The sequence below is a fragment of the Coenobita brevimanus genome, chromosome 87 (genome assembly GCF_032717465.1).
Source record: "Coenobita brevimanus isolate Jiangsu-jjx chromosome 87, ASM3271746v2, whole genome shotgun sequence".
Lineage (NCBI taxonomy): Eukaryota > Metazoa > Arthropoda > Malacostraca > Decapoda > Coenobitidae > Coenobita > Coenobita brevimanus.
The window spans coordinates 15,552,230-15,569,571 of record NC_137040.1 but is presented as its reverse complement, the minus strand read 5'-3'; the positions used below and the strand labels follow the sequence as shown (position 1 = coordinate 15,569,571).

General features: G+C 41.0%; 1 protein-coding gene across 1 annotated transcript in view; it reads right to left on the bottom strand.

The window, feature by feature from the left end:
* Camta (Calmodulin-binding transcription activator) overlaps positions 1-17,342 on the bottom strand; it is a 1,827,966-nt gene that overhangs the window by 520,535 nt on the left and 1,290,089 nt on the right. Inside the window, exon 24 of the mRNA XM_080281035.1 lies at positions 10,474-10,534. Coding sequence (XP_080137161.1) covers positions 10,474-10,534 — 61 coding nt within the window. The remainder of the gene's footprint in view (positions 1-10,473; positions 10,535-17,342) is intronic.

Genomic DNA, 17,342 nt, shown 5'->3' with positions numbered 1-17,342 from the left:
GTAAAGAGATTCAGGTCTTCTAAACGTTCCTCGTACGGTTTATTTCTCAATCTAGGTATCATCTTTGTCATCCTTCGCTGCACTCCTTCAAACTTTTCCATATCCTTTTTATAATACGGTGACCAAAACTGAACGCAATACTCCAAGTGCGGGCGTACTAAGAAATTATACAAAGTGAGGACGATATTATCGGATTTATATCCAAATGCTCTGCCTATGGACCCAATCAATTTATTGGCTTTTTTCACAGCTTCTGTACATTGTTTGCTTGGTTTCAAATCACTTGTTATTATAACTCCTAAGTCTTTTTCATGGTTTACCCTATCAAGTTGAACATTATTCATGCTATAACTTGCTCTTACATTTTTACTGCCAATGTTTAACACTTTGCATTCATTAATATTGAAATCCATTTGCCAGACTTGGACCCAGTTAAACAGTTGATCAAGATCTCTCTGAATTGCCTGTCTTGGCAGTGCTGTATCTGCTCTGTTATCTATTTTAGTATCATCAGCAAATTTTGAAATCTTACAACACAATCCTTCGTCAATATCATTTACTTATACACTCAACCCTCGGCTATCACGGGTTCCGCTATAGCGTATCTTGCTATCACGCCATAAAAAACTACCAAAATACCTTTATCATGCACTAAATGCCTGCTATCGTGCACCGCAAATGTTCAAAAATTTCAAATAGGCCAGGCTCCAGTGCTCCGCCCAGCCTACAAAAGCTTCGCTCCGTGATTGGTCGTGTGACGTCAGCGCCAGCTGAGCGCTGATTGGGCACCCGACCGAGTCTCCTGCCCGTCAAACCATTCAGGTGCACACCCTCAGCCCGTGAACAGTGATAACGAGAACAATAACCTTTTTTATTAAATGACCATGGGCAATGTACCCCCTCCCCGTCCCCCTACCATCACCCAACATAATGCTGCGGCACTTGGCAGGGAAATAAAGAAGAGGAAGAACTTGAGTTATCCAGATAAACTGGAAATGTGAAACTTATAGAGAATGGTGAGAACAACCGAAGTGTGGGAAAGAAACATAACATCAATGAATCAACTGTGAGGGGTATTTATAAGAATCGTGATCATATCATAAAACATGCTCATTTTTAAACTATTATATATTAATATGTGGTACAAAAAAGGTATCTTAGGGGTAAATATTGAGGTCATGGCACCAATTAGAATTATTACCATAAGTTCTTCAACTCGGCTATAACGGTTTCGGCTATAGTGCAGCCATACTAGGACCAATTGGGAGTGATAGCCAAGGGTTGAGTGTATTGAGAAAAGAATAGGACCTAACACTGAACCCTGCAGCACTCCACTTGTAACGTTTATCCAGTCTGACTCTTCCATTTATTACAACTCTTTGCTTTCGTCCGGTCAGCCAATCTTCTACCCACCCGAGAACACTGCCGCTGAAACCATGTGCCTTTAGCTTTGAAGGAGTCTTTTGTGTGGAACTTTGTCAAAAGCCTATTGAAAATCAAAGTAGACCACATCAACAGATTTAGTCTCGTCATACATGTTCAGTATATCATTGAAAAAGTCCAGCAGATCGTGGGGCAAGAGCGATTATTACGAAAACCATGTTGTGAATCTTTTATGAGATTGTTTGTTTCTAAGTGTTTTACAAACTTGTCTCTGATAATAGTTTCAAGCAATTTGCAAACCACCGATGTTAAACTAATTAGGTGGTAGTTTTCTGGTTGGGCTCTGTTGCCCTTTTTGAGTATTGGGGTTACATTAGCAAGCTTCCATTCATGTGGCACCTTACTGCTCTTCAGTGATAAGTTAAAAAGTTCAGCTAAAGGCTTTGATATTTCATTCTGTAGTTCCTTCAATACATGTGGTGATATTTTGTCCGGTCCTGGTGCTTTATTCTCTTTTAATTTGTTTATTGCAAGCAGTACGTCACGATCGCTAACTGTAATGTCAGTGATTATGTTGCCCTCTTCTATAGGAATGGAGAAAACAGTAGGAATTGTATGTATATTTTCTGTTATAAATACTGACATGAAGAAAGTATTAAGAATTTTCACCATCATAGTTTCATCTTCAGTGTGCTCTTCGTTATCTGTGACTAAGGGACCGATTGATGAAGTTATTACCTTTTTGCTTCTGATGTAACCGAAAAATTCTTTAGGATTTGATTTACTGATACTTGCAATAGGTGTCTCATGGTTTTTCTTACTGCGTTTAATTAATTTTTTGGTTTTTAGTCGAAGGGCATCGTATTTATTTTTATCACTTTGACTCTTTGTGGTATTATAATTCTTATATGTAAGATTTTTTGCTTCTAGCCAATGTTTAATGTTGGAGTTCCACCATTTGGGTTTATAATTTTTGGCAGGCCTTCTGTTGTGCATTGGAATACATAATTTGATGGCACTGTTGAGAATTTCTGTAACTCCACGCATCATTGATATCTTAAGTTTTGACAATGGGATGCCAGTCACCTGCACCTGCAATTGCCTTTAATTTCTTAAAATTTGCTCTCTTAAAGTAGGGCACTTTCTCACAACTGGCCAGGACACTATCTTCACTGAATTTAATGTTACATGTAACTATGCGATGATCACTTGTACTAAATTCTTCTCCTACAATAACATTACTTACTACATTTTCTGATGTAGCTAAGACAAGATCTAGGATGTTAGCTCAACGTGTCAGATAATTTACAAATTGATACAGAGAACTTTCCTGCAAGTTTGTATATAGGTCTGACCCTGTGTGTGAGGATAGGGCTTCTCCCCATTTTGGAACTGGTAAATTAAAGTCACCAAATATTACAGTGCTTTGCATACAAGATAGTTTGGCAATTTGATTGTAGATTTCATTATCGATGTTGAGTGGCTGACCAGGTGGACGATAAATTAACCCAAGAGTGATTTTATGACAAGATTCATTTCTAAGCTGAATATAAATAGTGTCGATGTTTTCAATACATGGTTTGGTAGTTTCGACTAGATGAAGTCCTGATTTAACATATAACAACACACCGCCCACTGCTCGATTCATCCTTTCACAACTGAAAATGTGATATCCTGGTAAACTGAAGCTTGGACCTTGTTGGAAAGACAGAAGTCAAGAGTGAGAGCAGTGGAAATGAGTCATCTGAGAGGAGCATGGGGAGTTACATGGAGAGACAGACTAACAAATGACAAAGTGAAGGAACGTTGTGGTGTGGAAGTGGATGTGATAGACAACGTTAGAAGAAATACACTGAGGTGGTTTGGCCATGTGGAGAGGATGGAGTGCAAGAGACTAACAAAGAGTGTGTATGTGTGTGAGGTGGAGGGAGGGAGAGGAAGAGGGAGAGCAAGGATGAGATGGAAGTATGCAGTGGAGAGGTATATGAGGGAGGGCAGTGTGAGCTGGGGGCAGAGCAGTGGAATGGCAGGAGACAGGGTGACATGGAGGCGATTTGTTTGTTGCCACCCTTTATGGGATGGAGGCATCTGGCAAAAGTCAGACAGACAGACAGATAGATAGACTGACAGACAGTCGCCAACACACAATCTTGGTCATTCGTTTTAAGATGGCCTTGGAGCCCAGTCACTATTAGGTGTGCTAATGTCAGTGATGGAACTGACATTAGCAAACCTGTTGGTGAGTGTGAGCAGTAACTGAAGTGAAATTAAATTAAAGGAATACCAGCTTAGGTGAGTTGGATACTGTACTAATTTTAAGACTTACTGTATTTTCAGTGGTACACACCAAGTAAAGTGCAGTGAAGTGAAATAACTACCAGTTTAGGTGAGTCAGAAACTTGTGGGTAGGTGAACCTTGATCAAAAATGTATGAGGATGCTCGCACCCAGTGGGAGTGAACGGAGGATTGAGTGAAAAAATTTTCTGTGGGCACTGGTGTGCTCTGAGGATAAGTTTTAAGCCCGTACTATTTACGATGGTGCTTATCACCAGATAAAAGTAAATATTATTAATTAACTCTGAGGTAATTATCTGCTACAGTGTCACTCCAGTTAAAATATAAAAACCTGTAGATGCATGAGATTTTAAAATCTTGCTCCCTCCTTGCCTGTGGCTACCCTTCCATTTCTCATCCCCCTCCTTCTCATTCTTCTCCCCCTCCTCCCTCTCTCTCTCTCTCTCTGTAACTGACACAGGGTGTGGTGCTCTTTTTTGTATTTACAGCTCCTGTCCTCCAGACTGTCTGTGGATGATACTAGAGCAGGATGTCAGAAAGGAGAATTCTGACACAGTTCTCCCAAACTGGAGTTCTCCTTGCAGGTGGGGAACCCAAGCCCCTCTCCCGGTGACAACTCGAGGTGCCTGGAACCACTGTCTGACTCTCTTCCTCTTCATTTCTGCAACATTTGCGGCCTTTCCTCTAACTTTCGCTCTGTTGAGCACCACTTCTCCTCCTCTAAACCTCACCATCTTTTTCTAAGTGAGACTCAGCTGTCTGAGGCAACTGACAGCAAACCCTTTTCTGTATCCTCCTACTTTCCCTATACTCATTTCAAAGCCAAAGGTGGCTGTTGTGTATATATAGGCAACAACTTATCTTGCTCTCGTGTTCCTGAACTCGATTCTTCTGAATTCTCTACACTCTGGCTTCGGCTTTCCTGTCATTCTCAGACTAAATATATCTGTGCTGTTTACTTATCCCCTAATTCTACTGACTATCAAAAATTCTTTGACTATCTTACTTCTACGATGGAACACATTCTATCCATTTCTCCTTTCTCTGAAATCTCCATTCTAGGAGATTTCAATGTTCACCACCACCTTTGGCTCTCCTCTCCTTTCACTGATCCAGCTGGTGAACAAGCCTACATCTTTTCTATCCTTAATGACCTACAGCAGCTTGTACAGCACCCTACCCATATCCCAGACCGCCCTGGAGAGAGCTCCAACATACTTGACCTCTTCCTTACAACTAATCCTTCTGCTTACACTGTTAATCTTTTCTCTCCGTTGGGCTACTCCAATCACAACCTTATCACCTTAACCTGTCCTATCACTCCAGTATGGCCTGTGGACCCTCCAAGGAAACATCGCCTGTGGCATTTTGGAGCCACGGATTGGGAGGCCCTCAGGCAGTACTTCTTTCATTTTCCCTGGAATGATTATTGCTTTCATGGCCGGAAGCCATCTGAGTGTGTTTTGCGCATTACGGAGGTTATTCTCTTGGGCATGGAAGCATACATTCCTTTCTCATACCCTTTGACTAACGCAAGAAAGCCTTGGTTTAATCACGCTTGTTCTAATGCTGTCCTTAACAAGGAGAGGGCCTACAAAAGGTACCGGAGCCAACCCACCCCTGAATCACATAATCTTTATGTTTCTGCCCGGAATCGTGCTAAGTCTGTTCTTCGCTCTGCTAAAAATAATTTCATCCATACTAAATGCCCTCAACTCTCCAACTCGAATTCTTACCGCTCCTTCTGGCACCTTGCCAAAAACCTTTCTAACAACTTCACCTCATCATCCTTTCCTCCTCTTTTCTACTCTGATGGTTCTGTAGCTATTTCTTCTACTGATAAAGCAGATCTCTTTGCACAGACTTTCTCCTCCAATTCCACCTTAGACGATTCCGGTGCTGTTCCTCTATCACTTCCCGCCTCTGACTTCCTCATGGCTGACATTAAAATTTCTTCAGCTGAAGTATTTTCTGCCATCACTGGCCTCAATACTAATAAGGCATATGGGCCTGATGGAGTCCCTCCTGTTGTTCTCAAGAACTGTGCTTCTGTGCTTACACCCTGCCTTGGTAAACTCTTTCGCCTTTGTCTGTCAACTTGTACCTTTCCTTCTTGTTGGAAGTTTGCTCTCATTCAGCCAGTCCCAAAGAAGGGTGACCATTCCCAACCCTCTAACTATCGTCCAATTGCTTTAACGTCCTGTATTTCAAAAGTTTTCGAGTCAATTCTCAATAGAAAAATTTTAAGGCATCTTTCCTATCACAACCTTCTTTCTGATCGTCAGTATGGGCTCCGTCAGGGACGCTCCACTGGCGATCTTCTCACCTACCTTTCAGACTCCTGGTCATCCTCCTTTCGGGACTTTGGCGAAAGCTTTGCCATTGCACTTGACATCTCAAAGGTTTTCGATCGAGTCTGGCATAAATCTTTAATTTCCAAACTGCCCTCTTATGGTTCCTATCCTTCTATCTGTGCCTTCATCTCTAGCTTCCTTTCTGGTCGTTCTGTAGCCGCTGTTGTAGACGGCCATCATTCTTCTCCTAGATCTATCAACAGTGGTGTTCCTCAGGGTTCTGTCCTATCACCAACTCTCTTCCTTTTATTCATCAATGACCTTCTAAGCTGTACATCTAACCCTATCCACTCATACGCTGATGACTCCACCCTTCACCTTTCCATTCAGTTCACACAATGCCCATCTCAGCAGTTACTTCAACAAACAAGGAATGAGGCTATGGCACACCTAATGTCTGACTTGGCTCATATCTCTGACTGGGGTAAAAATAATCTTGCTGTTTTTAATGCACCTAAGACTCAGTTCTTACACCTATCAACCCATCAAAATCTTCCACAGGTATACCCACTTGTTTAATAATATTCAGCTTAATCCTGCATCATCCTTGAACATGCTTGGGGTTTCATTTATTCGGGACTTATCTTGGAAAGATCATATTACATCTCTTGTAAAATCTGTTTCCAAGAGATTGGGTGTGCTAAGCCAACTCTGTTCTTTCTTTACCCCTGCACAATTGTTGACTCTATACAGGGGTTTTATCTGCCCCTGTGTGGAGTACAACTCTCATGTGTGGGGAAGCTCCCCACATACAGCTCTTCTCAATAGGGTGGAGTCAAAGGCTTTTTGTCTCATTAACTCTGCTCCTCTTACTGACTCCCTTCAACCTCTGTCTCTTCGCCGCACTGTTGCATCTTTATCTCTTTTCTATCGCTACTTTAATGGTCACTGCTCCTCTGAACTGTCTGCATGCATTCCTCCACCTCTACAACAGGCAGTAACACCCATCTAGCAGCAAACTCTCATCCCTTTTCTGTCCAACTCTCTAATGCAAGAGTTAACTGTTACTCCCAGTCCTTCATTTATGCAACAGGTCAACTCTGGAACTGTCTCCCTCTGTCTGTATTTCCTGCTGCTTATGATCACCAGTCTTTCAAACGCAGTGTGTCCAGGCATCTCAAAATGAATGGATCTTGAATTTGGCTCTCTCTTGTATTTTGTTTTTCTCTTGGAGGGAACTCTTATTGTGGGTTCATGGCCTTTGGTTCCTTCTTCCTCACATAAAAAAAAAAAAAAAAAAAAGGCAAAGCCCAGGCACACAACTAACCATAGATGCCAGAGAACTAAATACAAACTGTGGAGAAAAGACAGAAAAGAAAAAACGGGAGGAGGAGTGATGATAGCAGTGAAGAACAACATAAATGTAGATACTGTGGAAATGGGAGAAGGCAGGGCTGAAGTGATATATATGAAATTAGAAACTGGAGAGAATGTTATGAGAGATATGGCGGTAGTGTATGTTCCCCCAAAGACGAGAGCATGGAAGGATGATGAATACCATGAGATGTTGTCAGATATGGCTTGCTATTTACAAAAAATAATTGAGAAAAGCAATAATATAATCTTGGTGGTGACTTTAACTGTAAAGAGGTGAACTGGGAGGAATGGTACTCGGGAGGCGGCGAGGATTCGTGGGGCACTATGTTATTAAATATAATAATGAATAATGTGATGACTCAATGGGTCAAAGAAGAGACACGGTTTTGAGGTGAGGACACACCAGCAAGGTTAGATTTACTGTTTACCAAAGAACCCGATGTAACAGAATCATTGCAATATCTCTGTCCTTTAGGAAAAAGTGATCATGTGGTCACTGAGTTCCAGATGTTAACAGGGAACGTTGAGGCAAGAGACGAGCTTCATAGACAGGGAAGATACAACTTTGGGAAAGCAAATTTTACAGGATTGAGAAACTTTTTTGAAAATGCAGATTGGAGAAAATTCAGGGAAACAAGAGAGATACAGAGGAAGTGGGATATCTTTCTAGACTCTATAATTTGGGAGTGGAAAAATTTGTACAAGAGTAAGAGGGAAAGAAAACAGGAAAAAGGAGTGGTTTAATAGAAGGTGTATGATAGCAAAAAAAGAGAGAGATAAGGCGTGGAACAACTGAAGAAAAAGAGGTAACAACAGAACAAAGGAAGAATATAAAAGAACAAGAAATGAATACACAAGAATACGTAGAGAAGAAGAAAGGAATTTTGAAAAAGGTATAATAGACAAATGCAAGGATGAACCCAAACTGTTTTATAGATTTGTTAATGGCAAACTGAAACAAAAGGAAGGAATCACCAAACTGAAAGTAGAAGGAGAGGTCTATAAGCATGCGGCAATGCAAGCAGAAATAATGAACAAACGTTTCCAGTCAGTTTTCACTAAAGAAAAGGAGCTTGTGGAAGGGAAGGGAGTGATTAGAAATGTTCCGGTGATAAAAGATATAAAAGTGGAGGTACAGGAAGTGTATAAATTACTGGAAACTCAAGATGTAAGGAAAGCCCCAGGACCTGATGGAATTTCTAATTGGGTACTGAAGGAATGCAAAGAACAACTGGCGGATAAAATTCACGGTTTAATCGTATGCTCACTGGAAGAGGGGAAAGTGCCACAAGAATGGAAGAGGGCAAATGTGGTACCAATTTACAAGGGAGGAAACAGAGAAGAACCCCTGAATTATAGACCAGTGTGTCTAACCAGCATGGTCGCAAAATTGTGTGAGAGAATCCTGAAAGACAGATGGATAAAATATTTGGAAGAGATGAATATTTTGGCTGAATGTCAGTTTGGATTCAGAAGTGGAAGGTCATGTGTTTCTAACTTGTTGAGCTTTTACTCAAAAGCGATTGACATGGTACAGAAGAGAGATGGTTGGGTGGACTGTGTGTACTTAGAGTTAGAGAAGGCCTTTGACAAGGAACCTCATAAGAGACTAATGTGGAAACTAGAATATATAGGAGGACTGAAGGGGAAACTTCTGGAATGGATGAGAGACTTTTTGAGAGACAGACAAATGAGGACAGTAATAATGGAAAAGATGTCTGGATGGAGGGAAGTAACAAGTGGAGTCCCACAAGGCTCGGTGTTGGCGCCAGTAATGTTCCTGATTTACGTAAATGATATGGTAGATGGAGTGAACAGTTATGCAAGTCAGTTTGCTGATGATGTAAAGATCTTGAGGAAGGTAGAGGTTGAGGAGAATTGTAAAATACTGCAGGAGGATTTGGATAGGATACACGATTGGAGCCGAACGTGGGAAATGAAATTTAATGTAAAGAAATGTAAAATATTGGAAATGGGTAAAAGTACCAGGAGACCATCACTGAATTATTTGTTGGGTAATGAATTAATCACAAAAAGGAGAGAAGAGAAAGATTTGGGAGTGCTGGTCCAAGACAGTTTGTCACCAGAAAAGCACATTAACAAGATAGTTGGAGAGACTTATAAACTCTTGACTAACATAAGAGTAGCATTTCATTATATGGATGAGGAGATGATGAAAAAATTGATAGTGGCCATGATCCGCCCCACGTTAGAATATGCAGCGGTAGTGTGGTCCCCACACAAAGGGAAAGATATAAACAAGATTGAGAGAATACAAAGAACAGCAACCAAGATGGTCCCCAGTCTGACAGACCTGTCATACAGAGAGAGGCTGGAAAAACTGGATTTGCCTTCCTTAGAGGAAAGGAGAAAGAGGGGAGACATGATTGCAGTGTTCAGGACCATGGTGGGAGTAGATAAAATTGACAAAGAAGATCTGTTTGTATGTAATAAGAGAGCAACAAGAGAACATGGAATGAAATAAAAAAGTCAAGCTGCTTGAAGGGTATCAAGAAATATAGCTTTCCTTACAGAAGTATAGACTTATGGAATAGCCTGGACAAAGAGATCGTCCAGTCTAAAAACTTAAACGAGTTTAAAGCTAAATTTGACTTACTGAGAAACAGCGACGGAAACCCACGAGCATAGTACATTCCGTGTATATCACAATTAGGTATACTAGGTAAATACTTAAATATTTGGAATGACTTAACAAAGAGGTGGTGCATGAGAAAAACATTCATGTGTGTAAAGGTAGACTTGATAAATGTGGATATGGAGACAGGACAACACGAGCATTGCTCAATTCCTGTATACTACAAATAGGTAAATACACACACACACACACACACACACACACACACACACACACACACACACGTGCCCTTGCTGATGTTCATCATTTGATGTCTCTCTCTCTTCCATACAATTTGCATTACCAAAGGTCCAGATATGCCTCAGAAAGTAATTTGTCATTTTTGTGAACTACACACTCATGGATCTCATCAATAGTGGTGATATTCCAGGTACCATTCCTGACTTACAATTAGGATTGACAGTATATTCATAAACATTTTACCAACCTGTTAAATTTGAACGAAAAAAGCGATATGATAAAATAACTCACCTCTTGGGGCTGGTTGTTCCTCCTCTTCTCCCTCTGGGTGTAGTTGACATCCCCCACCTGTGATAACACCCCTTAGTGTTAGGTCACCACCTACCCAGTCCTCTAACTTTCCCCTGTGCCATTTTCCTTAAGTGCCATCAGCTTCCCCTCCCACCCTTCTCCCAACAGTGATTTAGCAATTACAGTGACCCAGTCAGACTGATCCCATAAAGTTTGATCCCTAAGAAATGACTGGAGGCTTTTCAATCATGTAACACCACCATGAAAACTTGGCTAGTCATCTTCTCTTGAATGCACTGGGCTACAGTAGCCTAGCTTTGGGTTCCTTTACCTTAAAGGGAGTACAGTAAATTGAAACTAACTATTACTATTTGACTGTCACCAGTTTCATGTGTCTTCACTCCCATTGTTCATAAACCTTAATTGGGCTGAGGATATCATCCTTTTGAAGTTTATTCAGTATTTCAAAGACAGAATAAGACAGAACTATGGATCTATATAATCTGCATATTACTTCTGTGTGACTCATACAATATGTGAATATGAGTATTTTCCTACAGTTCAGTAATCAAAATGGACAATTTTAGGCCAGGTTAAAGTGGTCAGAGTATAGTGGCCTTCATCCTCTGTTTCCTCCCTTTTTCTTGCTTCCTTCCTCTTAGTCACACCTGAACATATCATGGGAAGAGTACACTCCTTACCTGCTCATTCAGAGGCTTCATTTCATCAGATTACACAATTATTTAGTGAAAGTTTGTGAACTGAAAAAAAAAAAAAAATTACTGTACATGAAAACATGGTTATACTATGATGCTGAACAGAAACAAGTATGATGACAGAAAATGTATCTGTATTTTGAAAGTTGTGTAAACCATGCAACAACTTTGAAATAGCCCACTTATCTACTATTAATACAGTATAACCTCACTACAACGGACTTCAATAGACTGGAATTTGCTTTTTTGGAGTCGAGGAGCTGACCTGAATTAATTCTTACATATCGGGAAAACTCAAAAAAAGCTAGAAGCGGTCCGAACTGCCTAACGTCAGGCCAGGGCAGCCATATTGTCCGCGAGGTTTGTGTGTTTATGTGTTAGTTGGTGCAGCACCATTGTTCCCCCGTGCTCTGTTGCTCTGCCTCAGCCTGACCCACATCATTTCCCCTCTAAATCATTTCCCTGGAAGTCCCTGATATACTGCTCCTGAGTGATGGGTGATAAATGAAATCTACAGACAAAGTGAACATCTTTAGTTTGTAAGATCATAAATATTGTGAATAAAGTGTACAGTACAGTATTTGAAAAGTGTTTAAAATTAAGCTGTACCAATAAAGTATTCTCTAAATGCTAAAAAATTAGAAAAGGGGTCTACATTAATATTAATATTAATTCAAGACACCAAGCATTAATCACATGGCACGTGGTTTGTGTGTTTGTGTGTCAGTTGGTGGTGGGCTGGCAATGTCACTATTGTCCCCCATGCTCTGCTTCAATCTGACCCACATCATTTCCCTCCACATCATTTCCCCGGAAGTCCCTGGTACACTGCTTGAGGAGATGAGTGATAAGTGAAATAAACAAAGTGAAAATCTTTAGTTTGTAAGATCTATCTATCTATCTATCTATCTATTGCCAGATGCCATAATCCCGTACGGGGTGGCCATTTGACTTTGAGTTATTTGTTTTACGGGGAGGGGCATTAACCCTCCACCAACCCACTTGCTGACACGTAGGGAGCACAAATAGTTTTGTTATATGGTTACCACCCAGCATCGTAAATGGTTTCTTGGCTTACAGGAAACCATTTGGCTTGTCACTCAATGTAAAGCCACCTGTAAAGAAGAGAAAAGCAATAAGAAGTGACAGGAAAGATGGGAGAAATAGGAAGGGAGGAGGGTAGGCACAGAAAAAGAATGATAAAGGCTAAGGATGAAGTGGGCAGCACTACATCAAGTGAGTGGATGATGGTTGCCACCACCTACCACAATGTTAGATAAGGTATATAAAGTGTACAGTACAGTACAGGTATTTCATAAGTACTCAAAATTAAGTACACGACATGGCATGTAAGGTACTATCACTGACACTTATAGCTGGTACAGATAGTGTTGTCAATCCTCTTTTTCCTTAGTATGAACCCCGTGCAGCTTGACTCAGTTTCTCCAAATCATTTACTGGTGTGAGGAAGAGTCGCCGGGACATATCTGGCACAAGTGTAAGGGGGGTGGCTGTGTTGGGTGGTGGGGGGTGGGGGTAGGGGGGGGAATATGACTAAGTAAATGCAGCACCAGTGTCATACAGATGTGGCACCAGCGTGTTTGTTAAAAACGTAGGTTTACGATGTGAATGAGCTAAAACAACCTCTTCTTAGTGGTAACAACACTGAGTTAGGGATTCCACTTACCGGTATATCTCAGAATGCTACTACAATCTGTGTGTTGAGGTTAACACATACAGGAATTTTATTTGACGACAGTGCTAGAAGTCTGATAAAAGCTGACAGTAGGATGTGGTGGCATGTTACATAGGTTTGACAGGGTAATAATCGGGGAACTAATTACAGTTTTAATGAACAAGCAGCAAAAGATATTGCAGAAGCGTCTGACTCTATAACTGATAATCCACAAAGAACAACTACAGTAAGTGTTGCATAATATGGCAATACCCACAATAACATGAGTTTTTTCAAATGTGTTTGATATAAGTTAAATTACATAATGCATCGGAAATACTGCAGATATAGATTCCTTGATGGTTCCATAAATTTCAAGGTAGATAATTATAATGTTAATGGGGTTATCATGTTACGAGCACAAATCAAAAGATATCTGTTCCTTTATCTTATCTGTATTCATGTAATCTTCACCATGCGAGTCTCTTTCACTGTTTGTGGGAATGACAATTGACAATTTGTAACACTTCAACAACAAAGTACACGTATACAATAGTACGGAGACGATGACACGCATTTTGTAATTTACATTCATTCAATATAACTGTCCAGCCATCCTCCATTCTATAACCTCTCGGAGAATATGGGTCTCGTTAGAATCTTTCCTAGTCATAGGGCAAATATAAACAAAGTGGTTTAGGCCGGGACAGAACCAAAAGCTCCTCATTCGAGCACTCCTTACACCTTGTGCCAACTGCCAATATGAATCTGTCTGCAGGGGCCAACCTCCAAACCATCCATCTGGTGACTGCCACCCTCAAACTTGGCGCCAATAAGCCTCGCCTCTCAGTGAGTCTGGGTGTATACCGAGGTATTGTCCATACACCACGAAGCATTCCTACACCATTCACAGTTCAGGATTCACAATGAACAGACAGAAAAGGCAAGTAGCCTTGTGAGGGCAGATCATCAGCCTGTGGAAAGGAGGCTTGAGTATTCAGGCCATCGCCAGTCAGTTAGGTATATCCCCAACAACTGTGGCAAAATGGATCAAGAGGTTGGAAGAGACAGGAGATCTTACTAACCAGGGCAAGAAAGCCTAACTATGGAAGATTTGATCAGCAGTTACTTTTTTTGACATAAGTGTATGTTGAATGTGTATGATGTGACTGTTTCATTATATTTTTGCTCACATTAACACAGTGCACTTGCATAACTCACAGACTTCTAACTCACGAATCATCTAACTCACGGTGTCCTTATCTAAGTCACCATTATCACCAAACTCACGGAAAATGCTTTAACTCATGTTTTTCCACTAGAAAATGGTTTATTTCTGAGGAGATGTTTAACTCACGGTATTGTAGCCACAACTCATGACTGGAAGTCAATCATATTTAAGCACACAGTCCTTGTGATTGTGCAGCCAATTAGAACAATGCTTTCTCCACCCACGCCACCGACACCTAGTGCCCATTACTGAAACTAGGCTAGCATGCCGAAACCACTACCCGTCTCTTGTCGATGTAAAAATTGTCATCAGTAGGATTTATGTAAATGCTTTTCAGTATTTTTTATCATACAAGGATATGTAATCCATCCATCCATCCATCAACCAATCCTACGTTGCCCCATGAGGAGCATAGGAGCCCGGGGCTAGGAAGTTGGTCCTGACATTTAAGATGAGAATGACCAGCCTCACTCATCCCTGAGTGGCTTTACATGACCAATAAACCCCAACCACCCCTTCGATATAAACCTTCACCAGCTCAATCCGATTGGAGCACAATAATTACCCACTAAACCACCAGGTGCCAAAATTTGGTTATATGGTTACCACCCAGCATAGTAAATGGTTTCCTGGTGTACAGGAAACCATTTGGCTTGTCACTCAGTGTAGAGTCAACGACGGGCAGAAGGAAGAGGAAAGAATGACGGAATGAAAGACAGAAGAGGGAGTGTACAGTCACCTGCAGGCAGAAAGACGAGGAAAGAATGAAGGAAAGAAAGACAGAAGAAGATGGAAGGAAAGAAGGATGGAGGAGAGGACAGGGCAGACACCCGAGAGTAGCACTACATTGAGTGAGTGGATGGTGAGCGCCCCTACTTACCACAAATGTCCTTTAATATTGTTTATTATCATTATAAGATATGCAGTACATATTTCTGAGACGGAATGTTAGTGTTAAGAGGGGTTTCATTAATGTTATACTAGGCTACTTGACACCATGGCAGAATCAAATATATTTTTCCCCATAAGGTGTGTTTTTTTTTAACTCACGTTTTTCCAACTCACGGCATGAGCTCAGAAGGAAATTACAGTGAGTTAGGTGAGTGCAGTATATTTATACTGTCTACAGTTATGTATCTGACATTAACCCACAGTACAGCATCAATGATGTATGACATACTTTTTACCTACAAAAATGCAAACCAGTGTCAACAATGTTATGTTATACTAACCCTGTCGTATAGGTAACAGGATGCCAATTTAGTGAGACATATCATCTCCCTTGCAATCCTCCCTCACACCACAGTCCACCAACATTCTCCTCTCCCTCTCACCCCCTCCCAACCCTCCCACACCCCTGGTCCCCCACTCCTCCCTCTACCACCACTCCTACGAGCATGTAAAATACAGTAATCCCTCCAATATCCGACGTAATAGAGCCATAGGCAGGTCCGGATAGTGGTCCTGTCCGGATATTGGGCCCCAGCTTATGGACTTGTACTTATGGACCCTAACTCAGAGAAACACCAATACAACTCCCTCTGGACATGCATTGCACCTATTTAAGACCCAAATCACACCAATAAGGGACATAAAAGACTGGAATAAATGCAAAAGAACCATAAAATGAGGTTTTAGAGGTGAGTTTATACAATATTAACCATTCTGGGTACTTACAAGTCCCTGGCTCCTGGACTGGTTTGAACCGCCAGTTTGCAGTCCACAGTTAATCCTCTGCACTCAAAATTCTAATTTCTTAACACTGCACAACACTGTAAATTCCTATGTGTTCTAGTGGCGAGGTATTGCAGTTTATTCACGGTTTATTCACAAAAAACAAGCACCTGTGGCTTGCACTGCTGTAAGCATCTGCTCTCGATCGGAGTTAGACTGTGACTGTTGATGATGGCGGGGTAACAGAGTTGCCAGATCGCAACGGCCACATTACCAATCTCCTCAACTTTCATTACCAAATTTAACTTTTCATTACCAAATTCGTAAAGCTAGCATTTATTCTTCACTAATTATATATACAAGTGGAAATACATGTAATCACTCTCCTTATAATTAACACCATGTTGATAATTTTCACGCTATGTAGGGTAGCAGATTAATCAGAGAGAGCAAACAATCCACCATCTCCATCCTGTATATTCTCATACATGTGAAAAATCCATTTGGTAATGCATTATTCTGATTCATTACCAAATGAATTTTTCATTACCAAATTGGCCCACACTTGGTAATGAAAAATACCAAATGGCAACCCTGACAGGGGAGGGGGGAGGAAGGAAGGGGTGAAGGGACCATGGTGTAACAGCTGTTCGGCGCCAAGCAGCAATTTCAAATTACAGGTGGGGAAAAAAAGTCAGATTTTTTTCGAATTTTTTGCGGTGTTTGGCCCATTTTGGGAATATTGGATCCCAGGACGATTATGTCCCGTTAGTGGGGATGTTCGGATATTGGGCGTTCGGATATTAGAGTGATTACTTTGTTTCCAATGATATATTCTCTTTATACTATTTCCTCACAGCCAGGACACTGCGCTTCCGTGTAACGAAACCTCTACAGGATGAGAGCATTATACAAGCAGCTAAGGAAACCCCCATAACAAAATGTGGTGGCACTTCGAAACAGACTCTGGCTGGATGTGTCTGTTGCTACAGTCCGGAGGCGGCTTCATGAGGCTGGAATACATCACCAGGTGGCGGCTAAAAAGGAGTTCCTCACTGAAGCACACCATGCTGCCAGGCTTAACTTTGCACATCAGTATGTTGACAAAGGCCTAGATTTCTGGTCCAGTCTGGTGTTCTCAGATGAGAAAACCTTCCGATCTTCTGATCACAGAAATATACATGTGTGGAGGAAGAACACCACACGGTAATGTTTCATCACTGAACTGTTGCAGAACACTAAAACAATAATGTTAAAATAACCGAACCTGATAATTCACACACCAACAAAACATCAAACATGGCCGAAAATATAAACAATGAGGGACTGGAATTTCAAGGATTTAACGCTAATACCAATGTCATGGACCTGGTTAAAACATTAATTATGAGGATTAGTGAACTCGAAAAAAAAGTAGAGAATCTAGTGATAAAGGATGTGTCAGTAAATACGGAAACCACCATACAGAGTCTGATCCAGTCCAATGAAACAGCGAATGAAGAGATTAGGAATTTGAAGCGGGAAAATGTTGAACTGAGGAGGAAACTAGAAGAGAGTACTAATAAAACG